Consider the following 18145-nt stretch of genomic DNA (forward strand, 5'->3'; position numbering starts at 1 on the left):
TAAATGTAAAGAGCTCACAGCAGGGCCCAGCATGTAGGAAGCACTCAAGAAATGCCAATAGCTAAGCCATGGGAACATCCTGGGGGGTTGTCAGCAGATGAATGGGTAAGGAAAGTGTGGTGTATATACATGATGGAGTACTATTCAGCCATAAAGAAAAGGGCAATTGTGTCATTTGCAGGAAAAAGGATGGAACTAGAGATCATCATGGTAGGCGAAATAAGTCAGACTGAGGAATAGAAATATCATGGAGGAGGGAGAGTGAGAGAAAGAGGGAGAGAGAGAGCATGAAAGGGGGACTATTAGAGAAGAGGAAGGGAAAAAGGGGAGGGATGGAGCAAGGGGGTTGATAAGCAAGGAAAAGGGAAAGAAGGGAGAGATGGAAATGATCAAAGGGTGTTACATACTTATAAGTATATACCCCAATGAAACCGTTATTCTATGTAACCAATATGCACCAATTCTACACCTACTTTAAAAAAAAATGCTGGCATTGTTTATTTATTTTACCATCCTGTCTTCTGCCATGTTCTTCCTGAATCCTTCCTAACAGGCTAATTTGGGGGCTGGTTGTTTCTAGTCTTTCTTTCTCTTTATTCTTTGCCTTTTTCTCACCCCAGGATCTGAATTGGAGATCATGGGACACTAAGGATGGGCAAGGAGGGAGAAGCACACAAAGCTGGAAGCATCCTTCTAGGCCCAGATGATGACTCAGGCGCTCAGAGAGGCAAAGTATGCATCTGTTGTCACACAACAAGGAAGCAGAACTGTAGGACCCAGGCCTGAGCGAGGCTGGTGGAGCCCAATGTAACTCACTCCTGTGCTGCTGCCCACTGGGTCTGAGGTGCGACCTTAAGTGTCACTGAGCCCAAGAGAGAGATGAGCTTTATGTTGAGGTTCTAGGACTAAGAGGCTGCTCCTAGCTTTCTTGTGCATGTGTGTATGTGTGTTTGTGAGGGTGTTTATGTGCACGTATGCATGTGTGTACATAGGTGTATGTGCGTGTGTGTGCATATGAAGGACAGGAGAAGAAAAGCAAAGGCATAAACTGTTTGTTCTTAAGACTGACAGTGGACCCAGGTGAAGGCCATTACATGCACAGCGCCGCTTTGAGTGGGATCATGCATGAGCACTTCTACCTCACTGTCCTTACTTCTCTTTGTGGTGATAGCAGCCCAGAGGGGCTCAACTCCTCTCTGCTTTCAGTACCTGATGACTTCCAGCCTTTGCAGCCATCATGCCTGTCTCTTAGAGCCTTTGTCTATTCCGAGGTTATTGCCAAGAGCTTATAGAAGTGGAACTTGGGGCTGTGGGGATAAGCAGGACTGAGAGCATCTGATGTGAGTATTTGGCCTTAGGAATGAAGAAGCAGCTCATTTCCAGGCTCCCCAGTGCCCAGTAACAGTGAACAGACCACATCAAGTCCTCCAGGGTGCCAGGCAGAAAGACAGCCACAGATGTGGCGGGGCTGTAGCCACCAGGCACTGGGGCAGAGGCTTCCACCCAGGGCCTGGGAAGTCTTTTGTCTCCACCTGTCAGAGACCATATGCTGTCTGAAGAAAGCAAGTGGGGTGGCTGGAAATCAAGCCTGGGCCCTGTCTCCAAGCTGAAGGGATTGTGGGGAACAGGGCCCCTCCCCGCTGTGTGGCTGCACCTCTGAACTTGTGCTCCTTATGGGGCGAGGATGCATTGTGATAGGCATGCCTCAGCTTTTTGGTGGGGAGACAATGGAGCATGTGGTAATGTCAGACACATATAGGTGCTCTGTCATCCTCCTGCAATGACCCCCATGCAGGGAGGGGATTCGGCCCTGGAGAAATGAGATGTGTCAGAGCTAGATCAGAGTGAGTAGCCACAAGGACAGTAGTAATAGAGCTCACCCAGTGCTACTGGGTTGAGTGCTGATGCCAGATCCTTGTTTCACCCTTGAAAGAGCTGGATGCAATCTTGGCCCCATTTCACAGATGAGCAAAAACTGAGTCTGGGGTTACTAACTTAGCTAAATTCTCTCCACTGGCTTGTGGCAGAGCAGAGAATCAAACCCATGTTGCCAATGTTGTTCTACACTGTACAGGCAGAGAGACTGAGTCCCATACAAGGAACCTGGGGGAGGGGAACTGCAGATTGAAGGCCTCCTGCCCAGGGACAGTTCAGGCAGTGAGCAGGAACTTTGGGGTCAGAGGAACCTGGGTTTCCATGCTAGCTCCATGACTGGCTTGGTGCAGGCTGTCAGGCACATTTCTCAGCCCTCAAGCCTCAGTTTCCTCACCTACAGGATGAAGGAGACATTAACCACCTGGCCAGGTTATGAGGATTGAACTCTACAACTTCAGCTCACTGCCTGGTGCAGCAGAGGTACCAGGAGATGGGCAGCCCCACCAGCTTCTGACTGCTGTGCCTACCTCTGTGAACCACTTGACTGCTGCCAACCAAGGAAAGAAGCTCGTTTCCTTCCCAACTCAGAGACCCCTGTGTGCTGAAGGGTCCTGCAGCCATGTAGAGCACAGCCTTCCAGCTGCTGCTGGCATGGCCCAGGGCACAGGAGGCAGGCAAGTCCCCACTTGGTGTGTGCAAAGGCACATCACAGCCCATATTTTGAGGGGGATTTCACTCTATGTTGCTGCCAGCGAAAACTGAATGGCAGCTCCAGGCTGCAGGGCTGTGTGCCTGCCAGGGCTTGAGTGCCTGGTGCTGCTCAGCATGTACCAGAGTCTCCTGGTGTTCATGGCAAATGTACACAGAAACACCCCAGCACACACAGGCACCAACACAGGGCAGCACATGTGCCTGCTGCCTCCCCGGTCCCTTTCTCCACCATCATCAGGAGCCTCACCGGCTTCCCACTCTGCGCCTGTCTGTTCCTCTGTCCCTGTTTTGAGTCTGTCTCCTTCCTTGGTTTCCTTATCTCCCTGCGTCTGACTCTCTGGGTCTTCGTGTCTCTCTATGTGTTACCTATCTTACACTTGCTTGGTTGTCTCTGAGCCTTTCTTTTTCTTCCTAGATTTGTCTTCATTGCTTCTCAGCTCTGCGACATTGCCTCTTTCTGTTCCCAATTCTCTCTGTTTCACTCTGTGTCTCTCCATTTGTCTCTGTATCTATCTGGCTGTCTGACTCTGTTTAACTGTTGCCTCTCACTATTTCTCCATCTCTCTTTCTCTAACTCGCCCTGTCTCTCTCTTCCCCTACCTCTGTCTCCTTTTGCCTGTGACATTCTCCTGGAAATGCATCAAACACTGAAGTGGCCGGATTTCAAGTGACAAACAGCACTACACCCAGAATCCACTCCCACCCACAACCGGCTGCTCCCTCCTCCACATCACGAAGAGAAGCTATTGTGTCAGGCGGGAGTTGAGTGGAAGGGCCTGGGGGTCTGAGCTCTGACTGCTCTGAGCTACTTCCTTCCCCATTGGCTCTGAGCAGCCTGTGCTCAGCGAGGGCTGAGCGACAGGGGAGGCTGTAGTCCATAAAAGGGGGGATGAAGCACCAGAACTGGCATTCTAAGGGGCTTTGGTAGCGCTCAGCTCGCTTTCTGGCACCTCTCTGAGCTGGAGTCAGGGCTGACTCTTGGACTGGCCACCTGCCACTACCCTACAACCTGTTCTGCCAGAAGCCATCCAAGGACAAAGCAGCGTGCAGGTAAGGTCCAGGGGACCCTGGGTTCTTGCTCTGGGTTTATTTGTGTATTCTCGGTCCTCAGTACCGAGGTGGTGAGACCCTGGCCTGGGGTTTCAGGACTGGGTCTGATTATCTGGCAAAGATAGTTACAGTTACGAAGTGAGTTTACAAAAGCCTGAACAGGGAGAGAAGACTGCCCTTGGGAATCTCCCCCTTTGTGCAGTCTTGGGTTGTACAGGTTTGGCTGCCTCCCAGAAGACCACCCTGCATTTAGCCCCAGGGTCCTCTCACCGTCTGCCCCACATCAGTGCCCATTCCAATTTCCTGGATGCCAGGCGAATGGGATGCCCTGGCTGGGAGATGTGAGAGGTTTCGCTAATCAGGGTAATTTTAAAGGTCAGCGATCTTCTACGGACTCAGAGAACGGGTTGGGGACACTAATGAGATTCTGGGCTCTGGCATTTATTATATTATCATGTACATCAATGTAAAACCAAGTTCAGCCCTTTCATGATTTTTGGATCACATTTAATTGCTGACAGTGTGCTGATTTGAGTGGCTTCCTTTGATGTCATTTTACACAGAATGAAGTTTGGGGTTGTTTTGTTGGGAAAAGAGGAAAATGAGGGACAGAATGCCAGGAAAGCCAGGCTGAGCAGAATTTTTCTTGTCAATTTTACTTGGAAAGGACTTGTTGCTTTTATGTAAATTACAGCCAGAAGTGGATAAATTAGGCAGGAAGGAAGCTCAGGTAGGAAAAAATATTTGCTCCCTGGTAAAGATATCCATGTTCAAAGAAAGTATTCTAGGAGCCCAAAGTTTGACTCCAGCAAAACACTGGTGAGCTTCAGGGGGGAAAAAAGCCTGCTGACGACTCCAGGGTTGAATAGTCAATTCTGTGACCTCTTACTTTTCCCTGGGTATCTTTTTCCGAGAATCTTTCAAGCTTTACAAACATTCTTTAATTAAGCCTTCAAGCTTCCCAGGGGGAAACAAGCTCTTTAGGTTATTGGATCTGATTTCAATTCCTCTCCCACAGACTGAAAGTCCTCATTATCATCTTTCTTCCAAGGGTTGTCTTTCTAATTTGACAGGAATTGCCATCAAGATCCGCGGTACGATGCGTGTAAAGCGTTGCAGAATGTCAGTGCTCTGTTCTTCCTCACGGCCTCACCATCCCCCTTTCTCTGCTGTGCACCTTTTTTCCCTTTTCCCTTCACCTTCACCCTCATGCCTGTCCCATTCCACCTTGCCTTTGTTCTAATTTTGCAGGTCATTTATCCTCAGGTTTTGAGTTCTGCCTGGAGGGAGCTCTTCAGCAGCCCCAGCTGGTGAGTTCTGCTGCTGGGGGAGGTCTGTGTTTGCTGACATGATCTCCAGCCCACTGCCTTGCCCTGGTGGAGCTGGGTGTGACGGGTGGTGGGTGGCGGACCCCTGTCTCCACTGGCAGCTGGCAGGGAAATGTTGCAGTGACTCCTGAGCTGGGTGGTGGGACCCCGGCATGTTTAGATGGAGCAGGAGCAGGCTAAGGAATCAGTGGTTCTTGGCTGTTTGAGGAATTTCCAATTGGCTTAATTCACAGGCACGGTGTTTGTTGAGGTAACTCCTGAGGTCAGGAATTTTCCTTATATCATCTAAATGTGTCCTACAAACACCTGGGACAATGCTGTGTTCAAATCCCAGACCTCACCCTTCATTTGCTGTGTGACCTTGGGACAGTAGCTGCCCCTTTCTGCATCCTAATTTTCTCATCTCTATCATGAGAATAGTTATTAGTAATACTCACCCCCAGGTTTGTGGTGAGGCTCCGTGGAACACTGTAATACACTTGGCATTTAGTACAGACTCAGTACATGCTATGATGACTGTCCAAGTCATCACTGTTTCAAAATGTCAGTTTGGACCCTTCCCCATCTTCTATGAACTCCTCAGTCATTCCATTCCATCCTGCTGTGTGCTCTGAACAGGCAATATGATTGAATAGTTAATATTTCATTTGTGGATGGCACTTTTCTGCTCTCCCCACCCCAACAGATGATTTCATTTTTTCATCCTTTGCCTTGGGAATCATGAAGTCTTATTCTGATTGATCCTTCCTGATTCCCCCACCCACTGCCCACCTCTTTGGGTCATTCTTGCACAGTTGTATTTATTAGGTCCTTTCCATCATCCTTAGAAGGATCAATAGTTGCTGGGTTTTTTTTTTTTTGGTACCAGGGATCGAACTCAGGTCCTTGCACTTGCGCAGCAAGCGGCAAAACCACTGAGCTAAATCCCTCGCCCCATAGTTGCTGTTTTGATTTCAGTGCATGTCAGAGAAAGTGTGGTCAGCCTCTGGTTTCTTTCACATTTTCGCTCTTCTTTTCCATGAATGATTGGCCAATTTCAGTGGGCCTGACAAAGTAATAAAAAAACTCCACTGAGTCAGAGCTGGCCACTGTGGCAGGCAGCAAGCATCTGCTAGAGACACCCAGGTAAGCCTAGCAGCAGACCCTGGAGATGGAGCCATGTCCAGAGTCCTTTGCAGCCTGGCCCCCTCCATCTCTTCCAGCCTGGACCCAGATTGATGCTGTCATCTGGAAGGTCAATTGTACAGGTCCATGAAGCATTTAAAATGCACAAGGCTCCACTCTGAGTCTACCCAGTTCACCCCATATGCCAGTGGTCAGCCATGAACTGAGGACATACTCACCAGGGACAATTTGTCCCCGCAGTGGCTTGAACTGCCATTTGCATCTGTTTTATTCCTAGACAATTCCATCTAACTTAACAAGATTTCACTAAGCAACAGCTATGTGTCTGTGTCTCTGGCCCACTGTCTCTCAGAATAAGAGGCAGATACAGGGCAGGGCACATGGAGAATGGGGAGTTTGTGATTCCCATGGGCTGTCAGCCTCCTGAAGCAAGCCGATTTCCTCCCACCTTCTCTCTCACTCACTTTGCCTACTTCCTTTCTGTCCTTCTATCCCCCAAACCCTCTCCCTGTCTTCCCCACTCATCCTCTGCCCATCTCTGAGTCTCATCTTCATTTTCTTTCCCATGTACTCTGCCATTTCTCCTTGCCTTTCTAGGTGTCTTCGTCTCTATGTATGCAAGTAATAACTCTGCCACTCCTTTTGGCCTGTCTCTCACTCTCTCTTTCTCTCTCTCTGTCTTCAACTCTCACTCTGTATCTCTGTCTTTCTCCAGTTCACCCTCCTTTGCCTTTCTCTCCATCCCTTAATTTTACCAAATAACAAAACAGGTGGGAATTCTGTATTGGTCCTGCTGGTGAAAAGCATCCTTTTAAAAAGGCAGAAGATGACCCCACCACAATCAGTGACTTCAGGGCTGTCTTTCTTTCTGCTCTCTGCATAGCCAACATGGCTGGCCTTCAGCTGGGGCCTCATCCTGTGTCCTGTGCATTGATATCTGCTAAACTAAGGAGTGGGCCTGCTGTCTGCTCAGAAACTGAGCCTCTCCTCACAAACTGATCACCTATCCTTTATCAGTGACCATAAAGTCCAGCAAGAGCACAGTATCTGTTTTCAGGGTCCCCCTTCACCAGCCCTTGGAGATCACCAAGATGAACTTTATATTTTCCAGTGGAGTAAAAGTGCCTGAAATTGTTTCATCTTGAGAAGTGTGAGAGTGGTAATTCAAAGGGCATTTCCTGCCCCTCTAGGCTTCAGGATGGTGGGTGGAGTGGAGTCAGTAGGTCCCTTTGAACCCCGGTTCTGCTGTTTCCTCATTTCCTGGCCTTGCCTGAATCCTGACCCTCTGTTTTCCCATCTAGAAAGTGGGGTAATGGTGCCCAGCCCACTGGGGTTCTCTTGAGGGCAAAAATGAAATACTTGAGATGAATATATAGCAGAGAGCTTGGCCCTACTAAATAGGGGATGATGTGGGCTCTGTGAATTCCACCCCTGCCACTCATGTATGGTGTGATCCCGAGGATCAGTGTCACATGGCCCACATTTTCCCTTAGTACCTGAGCCTGTAATAGTAGCCCATCTCAAGTCCACCTGCAGGCATAGGGCAGGGACATTGTCCTTGAGGGCTACTGGGGTCCCTGAAACAGTTGCATCTCCAGGGGAGTCACTGCCAGTGTGGGAAGCTGAGCTCTGTCTCCACCTCCCTCCTGACTCATGATGTGACCTTAAACAAGTGACTTCATTTCTACCTTTTTCCATTTCCTCTTCTGTCAAATAGGGATAATCATATGCAATAAAGTGCAGGAAGAGATAATTGCGACGTTAAATCAAGCCATTACTATTCTGTGCTGGCTTTTTAAATAAAAATGCTTGCGGTTCCTTGGAGCCCTTGGCTGACTACAACATAGGAACATCACTGAGGAGATGAGAGGGCAAGAAGACCTGTCCCTTTTAAGGAACTCTGGCCCAGGGGGTGGGGGGCTCCTATGTGCTGTCCCTTTCAAGGATGCTGTCTCAGGAGGTCCTTATGGGGACCCACAGAGAAATGACACCCCCATTCACAGGTGGGAAGACTGAGGGTTGTGGAAACAATGGCACTGGGGTCCCTCTGATCCCAGAGCCCATGTCTTTCTCTCCCAAGGCAAAGAAAAATCCAGGCGAGCTTCCCTAAGACCTCTGGGTTGTGCCCTGGAGAGCAGTGAGGTGACCTGTTCCTGGCCCGCTTAGCCCCCTGACAACCTGGTTGGGGATGCCCACACCAACAAAACCTGAGAATGGCTATGATTCGATAAAATGTTCATGTGCCTGGAGATCCAAGAAAATCAGCGAAAAACCATTAGAGTCATAAAATGATCATAAAATTCACAAAGGCAGGGACAGCACGCTTAGCCTGTAAAGCCCAGAGAATAAATGTTTTTGGCTTTCTGGTCTGCTCAGACTGTTTCAAAATAATGATGCTTTTCTTTCTCTTTCTCGTTCCTTTTTTTTCCTGTACTGGGGATTGAACCCAGGGCCTTAGCACTGAGCTACATTCCCAGTCATTTTTTATTTTTTATTTTGAGAGTGGGTCTAAGTTGCTAAGTTACCCAGGCTGGGCTTGAACTTTCTATCCTCTTGCCTCAGCCTCTCAGACTATTGGGATTTCAGGGGAGCATCACCATCCCAGCTTGAAGCTTTTGTAACATGGAAACAGTGATGAGCACAAGCGTCAACACACAGCCGGGTGCTGGATTAGTCAGGGTTCTCCCGGTGGGCAGCACCAGCAAGATGTGTCCAGGCACAGAGCAAGATCTGTTGTGAGGTTTGGGCTCAGGTGATTAAGGAAGCAGTGAGTCTCGGCACCCTCTCCAGTTTGTTAGGGGAGAAGCCCCCTCACCCCTCTAGGCCATCCTTCCTCTCAGGGCTGGGATAGTGGCCAGAACATACTTCATGAACTGCCCCATGCAGAGGACTTTCTTTGCAAGGCCTCAGGCCCACCAAGTCTGAGAGAGGCCCCTCCTTTCTCTGAGGACCATGCAAGCTCCACATTAGGGTCATTCGCCCAATGTCACCCTCCCCCTTGCCAAGTGGGCTGCTTTCCCCTCACTTCAATGACAGGCAAAGCTCCTTTCCCTTCAGCTAATCCCAGACAGCCATGGGGAATGTCTGACTTCCACGCTCCCTCCCTCTGAAGATCCTGAGAGAGATGAGACTCTCAGGACCCAGCTGACACAGTTTATCCCATAAAAGGAAGGAAATAGGGCCACAAGTCTCAAGGACAATGTGACTCTGGTAGAGTCCACTTTTAAGGGATCTATCTGATGGAGACATGAATGTTCCCATTTAAGAAGCCAGGCTAACTTGGACAAGCAAAGCCTTCCCTTCTCCCAGCCTCAGCCTTGCCATCTGTGTAACGGGTACAAAACTCACTTTGGGTTGCTGTGAGGTTAGAACTTGTATGCATAAGGTGGTAGTGCACAGCCTGGCACCTTGTAGAGGCTGAGAGCTGGTGTCTGTTTTAGGATTGACATGATCATGAGTGAGGGGGGCCTTGCCCAATCTGGCACCCCCTCTCACCGGGGCAGTCCATTCATCAAACACATTTTGGTTCAGCAGCGAGCCAGACCTTGGGATTTCCCTTCTGTCATGTTTTCCTGTCTCAGTGGTTCAGATCTGTCTGGACTGCAGCCTGCACACTCTGCTTGTTAAAGCACCTATTCTTGCTGCACACACGGTATCCCACTGAATTTCCACACAACCCTCTGAAACAGCATCAGCTCCATTTCATAGCAGAGAAAATGGTGACTATTTATTCACTCAAAAACTTGTACAGAGCTCCTGATCCTATCCTTGCCTTCTGTGGGTGCTAGGACGCCATTCATTCATTCACACATCAATCACCAAGACCGTAGTCTTTCTCATCGCACCCAGGACAGCTGCACACTCCGCCCTGGCCTATGAGGGCCAACAGTCTCTGGCCTCTGCTCACCTCTCTGCCTTTTCTACCCCAGTCTCTCCTTATTCCTCTTCTGGAATAAGGTCTGCCTGTTATCCTCAAACACATCACGTGCACTCACATCTCAGGGACTTTGCCTGAGGTACCTGTAATTATGTACTGGGGTCACACAGGTGGCTGAGGGAGCTCAGAGGAAGGGGTTGATCCAGATAGACTTCCCGAGGAGGCAGCTGAGGTTGAGTTTTGGAGAGTTATCCAGGTCAGAGGGTGGTAGGTGGGTGGGTAAGAAGGGTGTCCAAGCTGAGGGGGCCCCATATGCCACGGCTGAGGGCAGGGTGCTTGGGGCCTTTGTTGTGCCATGGCAGGTGGCTCCCCAGAACTCATACCAGGCTGTCTGGTGCTGTGCACTTGCTGTGATGCCTTGGCAGATGGTGTGATTTCTCTACCTCTATTTCCTTGTCTGTAAAGTGGGGAGAAGACTAGCCCAACTGTGGGCTGTTGTGAGGACACTTCCCTTAGGACACACAGCACTGAGGACAGGGCCAAGTCATAGTCAGTGCCTGGCCACCATGGGCTCTATGTTAGGAAAGGCCTTGAGTGCCGAGCAAGGGGCCAGGTCCCCTGCAGGGAGGTGCAGAGCCTCTGAAAGCTGGTGCAGGGCAGAGGTCCAGTCAGCCCATGTGCCAGAGGAGCCCTTGGGCTGCTGTGTAGAGGGTGGCTGGGAGGACATGATCGGAGGTCACTCCAGACCAGGTGGAGGCTGGTGTGGATTCCTGGAGGGAGGAGCTGGATCTGGAGCTGGGATGGATGCACAGAGGGCCTAGGTAGTGCCCAGTGGTCACAAAGGTGAGCTCTGGAACCCCAGCCTCACCTGAGCACAAATTTCACCCTAGACTCCCTCCTGGCTCTGGAGTATTGGCAGGTGTCTGTTTCCCTACCTATAAAGTGGGTGAGATCTTGGCTCTCATGCCAAGATGCTGAAGGGATGTAAGGGTAACCAATGGGGGCTGCTCAGAACTTAGTAACCATCAGATCAACTGTTATCCATGGTCAAGTTAATGGGCGAAAGTAGAGGATGCGGGCTCCGGTTAGGCCCAGACACAGAGATCTAGATTGAGCCTCCCATTTAGATGGCAGCTGGTGGTATGGGACATCTCCAGCTAGGATTTGCAGGGGGGCTCTCCAGGGGATTCACTGCTAATCTTGGAACCAGCTGGCCCTGCCATCACTGGTATCAGGGAAAAAATGAGTCATCTGCTTTGTGTCTCCATGAAACTAGAGCAGCTCAATCGTCTGGAACCCTAATCTGCTCAGTGCTGATAGAGCTGTGAGAAACACACAGGCTGGGAAGGACCCAGGGGAACACATGTCCACTTTCCGGGTGCCAGGAGCAGACTGGCCCAATCTCAAGAGAGGTACCTGGCCCTGATCTCTCATTGTCATCATTGAGTGACCTCAGGGGATCATCCATAAAGTAGGGCTAATGACACTTGGCTGTCACAGTTGGCAGGTAGGCTGAGTTCAACATACAACTCCAGGGCCCTGAGCACTCTGCCCCCTGGTAGCTCATTGAGGGTTCAGCTGTCGATGAATCAATGTTGCTGTACAATAATTATAGCTACAAGGTTCGGGGGGTCCAACAGAGCAGGCCTGGGTCCAGCTGCCTACTGCAGGCAGTACAGGGGCAGCTCATTGTCTCAAAAGTGCCCCTCTAACTGGCAAGGAGTGGATAAGTTGAGGGCATAGGGCAGTAGGGGCTTGATACATGGCAAGTGGAGGTAATTATTAGCAGACTATGAAGGGGGACCCATTGCATGCTTCTGGAGGGGGAATCCTGCTCTGGGGCTCATGGAGTGGGACCTTGGAACCCCCCTGAACACCTGAGCAGACAGGAAAGTGTGCAGGAATGAGGGACGTGGGGGAAGGTGGATGCCATCTCTGAGGTTAGAGGCATTGGGTTAGGAGGGCCAGGGTGGGAAGGCCATGAAACCCCCACCCAGTCAACCGGGAGTGGGTAGGGGACTTCACATTTCCATGTGGGAGATGTGCACTATGCAATTGGAGTGGTCTTGAGTCTTCACATTTGCCTTCTAAAGAATTGAGTGTGAAAGAGACAACTTGTAATAAATTACTTGTAGAGCATTAATTCAAATGCCAAGTATTTACTGAGGGCCTACTATGTGGTGGCCAGGGTTTTAGGTACTAACATAGAGCAGGGAATAAGATGGTTAAGGTCTGTGTCCTGGGTGAGGTAACATTCTAGTGGGGGAAGGGATAACCATGGGCACCAAACAGGCATCAGATAAAGCAGAAAGCATAAGGCCCTGGTGAGTGTTGTGATAAAACCTCTGCACCGTGATATGAGAGAGACTGGAAAATCGCACTCGATACAGTGGCCAGCAAATGCCTCTCTGGCCACAAGGCATTTAATTCACTTAGTACAAGAAAAAGCAAGTCACATGAAAGTCTGAGGTCAGGGGACTGCAGACAGGAACAGAAAGAGCAAAGGCCCCGAGGCAGGAGAAAGTTTGTTTGTGTGAGGAACACAGAGTGAGCATTATGGAGAAGACCAGGTGCAGCTCCTTCCTTCTTGGAGCCAGAGTCTGAAGGCTCACATAGCTAATTGTGAAGTTGTACCCTGCTTTGAAGGGAGAGGTGCAAGTTACTGGGAGGACAGGAAGGAGTAGCATCTCATCCAGCTTCAAAGATCAACAAAAGCTGCCCAGCAGGGGTGATATCTAATCTAGGACTGAAGTGACAAGTAACAGATGAGGGGAGCTAGGGTTTTCCAGGCAGAAGGAGCAGCATGTGCAAAGGCCTGGGGATGAAATAGAGCCCGATACATTCAGTAAGGGAATTATAAACAGCTGGCTGTGGTTGGAGGTCAGAGCTGAAGTGCTGAGGTTCTGGGGTGGGATTGAGGGTATTCCTGACATTTGGGCAGAAGGTCAGCTTGATTGCATGCTGTGGATCTGATCACAGAATTGATGTGCTGGCAAGGGCATTTCAGGCTGGGATCAGGGAAGGACCTGGAAGCAGGGAGGCCAGCACAGAGAGGGGGTGAAGGCAGAGCTATGGTCAGGGTAAGTGTCAGTGCTAGAATGGGAAAGAAAAATTCCAGAGACTTTACAAAGTATAGTTCAGTAATACAGTGCTTGTGTAGCATACATGAGGCCCCAGTACTGCAAAAAAAGAAAAAAAAAAAAAAAAGCACAGAGCAGACCAGCCTGTGACAACCTAGGGAACAGGGAAAAAGGCAGGTGACAAAAGCCTCAAATTACCCATTGGAGCACATAGCCACGTATCTTCTGGCTTGGAGGGTGGTCAGAGTGGGATGCAAAGTCTAACAGACTGGATCAAGGCCCAGCTTGCCCACACATGCTCTGTACAATCACTTCTCCTGCTTGTGCCTCAATGTCTTCACCCGTCAAATGACACTGGCACAGAGCTGTCATGCCCTCTGAATGTGGATGCACGGAAGAGCTCCTGGCATCCTGCAGCACTCTGCTCTTGCCAGTTCCTGCTCCTAGCCTTGGCCTTAACTCCCATATCCCCTCTAGCTCCTCAGCTATAGAGTGGGATCGAAGATGCTTGTCTTGTCATGTTCCTAACAGGAACAAAAGAGATGGCTTTGCAAGCTCAGGGTACCCAGCACGGAATATCAGGTCTCATGCTCTTTTCCTCCCTCCCCTGCAGGAAGAACTGAGAGGAATGGCGTGGCAGAGGCTGGTGCTGGCCACCTGCCTCCTGGTGCTGCCCTCTGCCTCAGCAGAATGCCTGTCCCAGTGCTCCTTGTGTGCTGTGAAGACCCAGGATTGGCCCAAACCCATCAATCCCCTGGTAGGTTTCAGGGATGTTTCTTCAATGCCCAATCCTTCTGTGCACAGAACATGAAAAGGGAAGGTCACAGGGCAGGCAGCTCTGCCTGTCCCATGTTCATCCCACCTGTACAGGGCTTGTCCTATCCTATGGACAGCCTAGGTGCCCAGGCTCCCATAAGCACCCAGACCTCACCACCCTGGGCTCCCTTGGGCCAGGACAGAGATGTAAGATGCAGGTTTCCAGGCAGCTGGGTGCTTGGCAACAGGGGTGTCAGTCATGAGGGCTGGGTTTGCAGTCAGCATCTCTAGATTAACTTTTTAAGGCTTCTCACCCCCGGGCTGATGGGCACCTTCAAATCCAGTCACTGCCATGGAAAGGACTATCTCCATCATCCCTAATTGCCAGATCAGGTGGACAGGCTGCAGGCCTTGGCCCCACCCCTGGGTCCTAGCTTCTCTCAGACTCTCCTCATGCCTCTCTCAGGACAGCAGGAAGGCTAGAGTAGAGGAGCCAAGGGTGTGATGAGCAGCACATGGGTCCTTGTTCTACACCTTTCTAGATCCTTGACTCTGGAAGCCCCTCTTTGACCCTCAATTCCCTCATCGGCAAAGTTGGAGTGATTCTCTGAGATAATGATGGAAAGCATTTGAGACGGGCTTCTGTTTATTGAGAACGCACACAGTGTGACAAGGGCTTCCTCCTCAGGATCTCAGGATAGCAGTATGGCTGAGCAAAGAGGTTCATAGCATTAGGCTGCCAGGCTCAAGTTCCAGTATTGTCTGTTATTATAGTCACTGTCACAGTCATTGTCCTGACTAAATTTTCCCAACCCCATGCAGAATGTACTATTATCCCCTCCTGGAGGCTTGATGTCCTCTCCTATATCTCCTCAAACATATTCTTTCTGCTATTCTGCACTGCTTTGTCCCTGTCTGTAAAGTGTTAGCAGAACCCTTCACACCTGGAAAAGGTGAGGAGAAGAGGAAGGGTGAGCCCACAGAGCCTGTGGGAAGAGCCTGCATCCAGTGCTGGCATTGCCACCTGTAGCTATGTGACCTTGGGAAAGTCTGTTTCTCATGCCCCACGGGGGTACGGTCGCCCATCTTTATGCATCACTGGGAGCATCAAATGAGTAGCCAAGTGCTTAGCAAGGTGGTGCCCTTTTATTCTGGACCTGGACCAGGGCTCTGGGGTGGGGCAGGGCATGTGTCTTGATGCTTTGTTGGGGTGACATCACCACTGTGGTCTTGTCTTTGGGGTATTTTGCAGATTTGCTCCCTGGAATGCCAGGACACCTTGCTGCCCACCGAGGAGTGGCAGCGATGCCAGGGCATCCTGTCCTTTTTCACCCCCTCTGCCTTCAGGTTCAGGGGCCAGAATGGCCTGGACAGCAGGGCAGCTTTGGAAAAGGCCTCCATGGAGCTGGTCAAGCATGCTGGGCCTTTCCTGCAGGAGCTGGAGAAAAGTGGACTCCTCTCCAGCACCCCTGCAAAGGACAAGCTCAGGGGTCTCTCTGGTGGGTTCGGGGAAGGCATGGAGTCTGACGCAGTGGGAGCTTCCCAGCTACACGGTGGTGCTGTGGAGGCTGCAGCTCTCAATTTCGATGAGGACCCCAAGGAGCAGGTCAAACGCTACGGGGGCTTTCTTCGCAAATATCCCAAGAGGAGCACAGAGGTGGCTGGGGAGGGCGATGGGGATGAGGACAGTGTGGGCCACGAGGACCTGTACAAACGCTATGGGGGCTTCTTGCGGCGCATCCGTCCCAAGCTCAAGTGGGACAACCAGAAGCGCTATGGTGGTTTTCTCCGGCGCCAGTTCAAGGTGGTGACACGGTCACAGGAAGACCCCAGTGCCTACTCAGAAGAGTTTTTTGATGTGTAAACATGCCCTCATCCTGCAGCTGAGTCAGGAGCTTCCCCTCATACCTTCCCATATTGGAGCACACTCACTCCCCTCTTGTGTGTACCCTGTTCCCACACCCAGCTCATCACCATCTACAAAATATCCAAGCCCAGCTCACCTCTCTCCTTCCCCAAGTGCACTATTTGCCTGAGGTCAGTGACAGAGAAAAGTGGAGGTCCCCCTCTGTTGGGATCAGTGCTGGACTCACACCCCTACACCTCTAAGCTACTACCAGCAGCAGCTTTGGATATCAGTCTCCCTACTCTGTTCTAGTGACTCCCCAATTCCAGGAGTCCAGAGTGAATTGCTCTTTCTACATGTAGATCTATGATGATCAAGCTTTACAGATCATACGCCCCTCCCAGAAGAAAAATGAGCACCCGCTCCATGCAGATAGTATACATATTACCATAAAACCTGTGCAGAATAGAAATTTAAAACAAGAGAGATAAACATAAACAGAAATCTCAACATTGTATTCTCAAACCCCAGAGATCTCCTTATGCACCCCACTTTGGAGACCATACATTAGGTGAAGAGCCTGAACACTGGCTTTTATTGGAGCAGGAATTCTGACACTGGAGAGCCCAGTCTTCTGGTAGATTAAATGTTCAGTCTGTGTACTCTGAGTTCTCATCATTTAGAAATGCATCTCTTGAAGAGCTGAGCTACTGAATGCATGTTCATGTTGGTACCCTGGACTGTGCCCACCTCACAGAAGAGGAAAGGAGTGGAAACTGTTCCTCGGTGGCAGAGAGCTCTTCTGAACACCCAGATGATCACAGAGGGAGCAAAGCAAACCAATTTGTTCTGTGCAACAAGCTCAGAATGTGGACCAGTTCCCCTGGCCCTCGTTAAGCTAATTAAACGGATTGGTATCACACTTCTACCCCATGATGAACTGAAGCAGTTGGGCTGATGAGGTTAAACACAGCCATGTTCTGGAGCAGCTGAACTGGCTGCCAGGAGCCCAGCCATCTGGCCCAGCATATGCACTGGGCAATGGATCAGGGAGTCCAGAGGCAGCGGAAAGAAAGAGTGCCCCTCCTCAACCCAACATAACAATTCTTCCCTCTTAATGCCTCCAAATAAAACAGAAAGGGGAATGAAATGATTGTTTGAGGGCAAGTGAGTTCCCCTGATTCAAATAACCCAGAATCAGAGACAGAAACCTGATGTGTTGGTTTCAAAGTTCCTTCTCTCTCTCTCTTTCTCATCCCCAAGCACTGTTGGGGTTTGTGGGACAAGGAGATGGGCTGGATAGGAGAGGAAATGGACTTGAGTCTGGATACTTTGTGTAAGGTGCTTTGAGCACCCCTCTTCAAGCCCAGCCCCCCGGTCTCTCTTTCTGAAATGTACAGATTGTTCTAGGTTTGCTTTGTGTGCTTTTAAAAAATTCCATTTATGCAATTTACTTGGAATTTGCTTAGTCTACAATAGGCCCGTGTAATTTCCTGCTCCCTCCAGTATAATAAATAAAAGAGATGCTGATGACATTGTGTGTGTGCACATGTGTGTGTATGTGTGTGTATGTGTGTATCTGCATCCACTCCAGCCTCAGTCCCCAGAATGAGTGATAGGGGGTGAACCTAGCTAGCTAACTAGTTTAAAATTGAAAGTTGGATCTGTGTGAACTCAAGTGGGTCATGGACCTCTCTGAGCCATGGCTCTCTCTTCTGTGAAATGAAGACAATGATGCCAACTTTGTAGGGTGGCAGTGAGGGTTAGATGAAATCATATATGCATAGCACAAGGTGGGTTTGAGGGTTTCCTTTCCTACATTGCCTTGGGGGACAGTAGCAGAACTAGGCATTCAGCACTAGGCAGAGAGGATGGGCAGAGGTGCCACCGAGGGAACCTAGGTCAGGGCTGCCTCCAATGCTGGAAAACTAGGACGGAAAGGAGAGATGTTCTAACAAGCGTGAGTGTGCTAAGGATGAGCACTCAAGTGACAAGGTGGCAAAATGTCCCCTACTAAGATGACACACTTCATTGAGTTGTACAGATGAAATGTCTTTGAACAGGAGGAGTGTTTCAAAGTAACTCAATGGCTACAAGCCTCACGTGTTCCATGAGGAGCCTGAGTTTCTTAGAGACATCCTAGAAAACCCAGGGTCAGGGAGGTCTCATTCATTCAACAAAGTATTACTTGCAGGCCAGCTGTGTGTAGTAGGAAGTATGGGAAAACAAAATGGACATGGTCTCTGTTCTTGTGGGATGTGCAGCTTGGTAGAAGAGAGAAATAAACATATGAAAATATGACATGAACATTTGCAACAGTGATAATTGCTGTAAAGAAAAGAACTGGAAACCAGGTGTGGTGGTGCTGGCCTGTAATCTCAGCACTCCTGAGTCTGAGGCAGGAGGACTGAAAATTAGAAAGGGCTGGGGACATAGCTCACGGGAAGGCCCAAGTACTGAAGAAAAAGAAAGGAAAGGAAAGGAGAGGAGAGGAAAA

The 18145-nt window shown here is 49.9% G+C and overlaps 1 protein-coding gene across 3 annotated transcripts; it reads left to right on the forward strand.

The window, feature by feature from the left end:
• Positions 1-2988: 2988 nt before the first annotated feature.
• Positions 2989-17181, forward strand: Pdyn (prodynorphin). 3 transcript variants are annotated; one of them, XM_004840664.3, is made up of 4 exons: positions 2989-3636; positions 4903-4946; positions 13660-13803; positions 15055-17181. In XM_004840664.3, the coding sequence occupies exons 3-4, from the start codon at positions 13675-13677 to the stop codon at positions 15664-15666; spliced, it is 741 nt and encodes a 246-aa protein (XP_004840721.1). In that variant the 5' UTR covers positions 2989-3636; positions 4903-4946; positions 13660-13674; the 3' UTR covers positions 15667-17181. The 3 variants fall into 3 exon arrangements, with proteins under 3 accessions (XP_004840721.1, XP_004840720.1, XP_012926307.1); XM_013070853.3 differs by having other exon boundaries at positions 2991-3636; positions 4888-4946; XM_004840663.3 differs by lacking the exon at positions 4903-4946.
• Positions 17182-18145: the final 964 nt, after the last annotated feature.

Source organism: Heterocephalus glaber, unplaced genomic scaffold, assembly GCF_053883595.1.
Source record: "Heterocephalus glaber isolate CG9 unplaced genomic scaffold, H.glaber_assembly_v1.0 deba00001532, whole genome shotgun sequence".
Taxonomy (NCBI): Eukaryota; Metazoa; Chordata; class Mammalia; order Rodentia; family Bathyergidae; genus Heterocephalus; species Heterocephalus glaber.

Excerpts from the sequence above, each read along its gene's own strand:
- Pdyn (XM_004840664.3), top strand. The coding sequence starts at position 13,675 with ATGGCGTGGCAGAGGCTGGTGCTGGCCACCTGCCTCCTGGTGCTGCCC. Across the intron at positions 13,804-15,054 it reads CCAAACCCATCAATCCCCTG|ATTTGCTCCCTGGAATGCCA; the intron begins GTAGGTTTCAGG and ends GGTATTTTGCAG.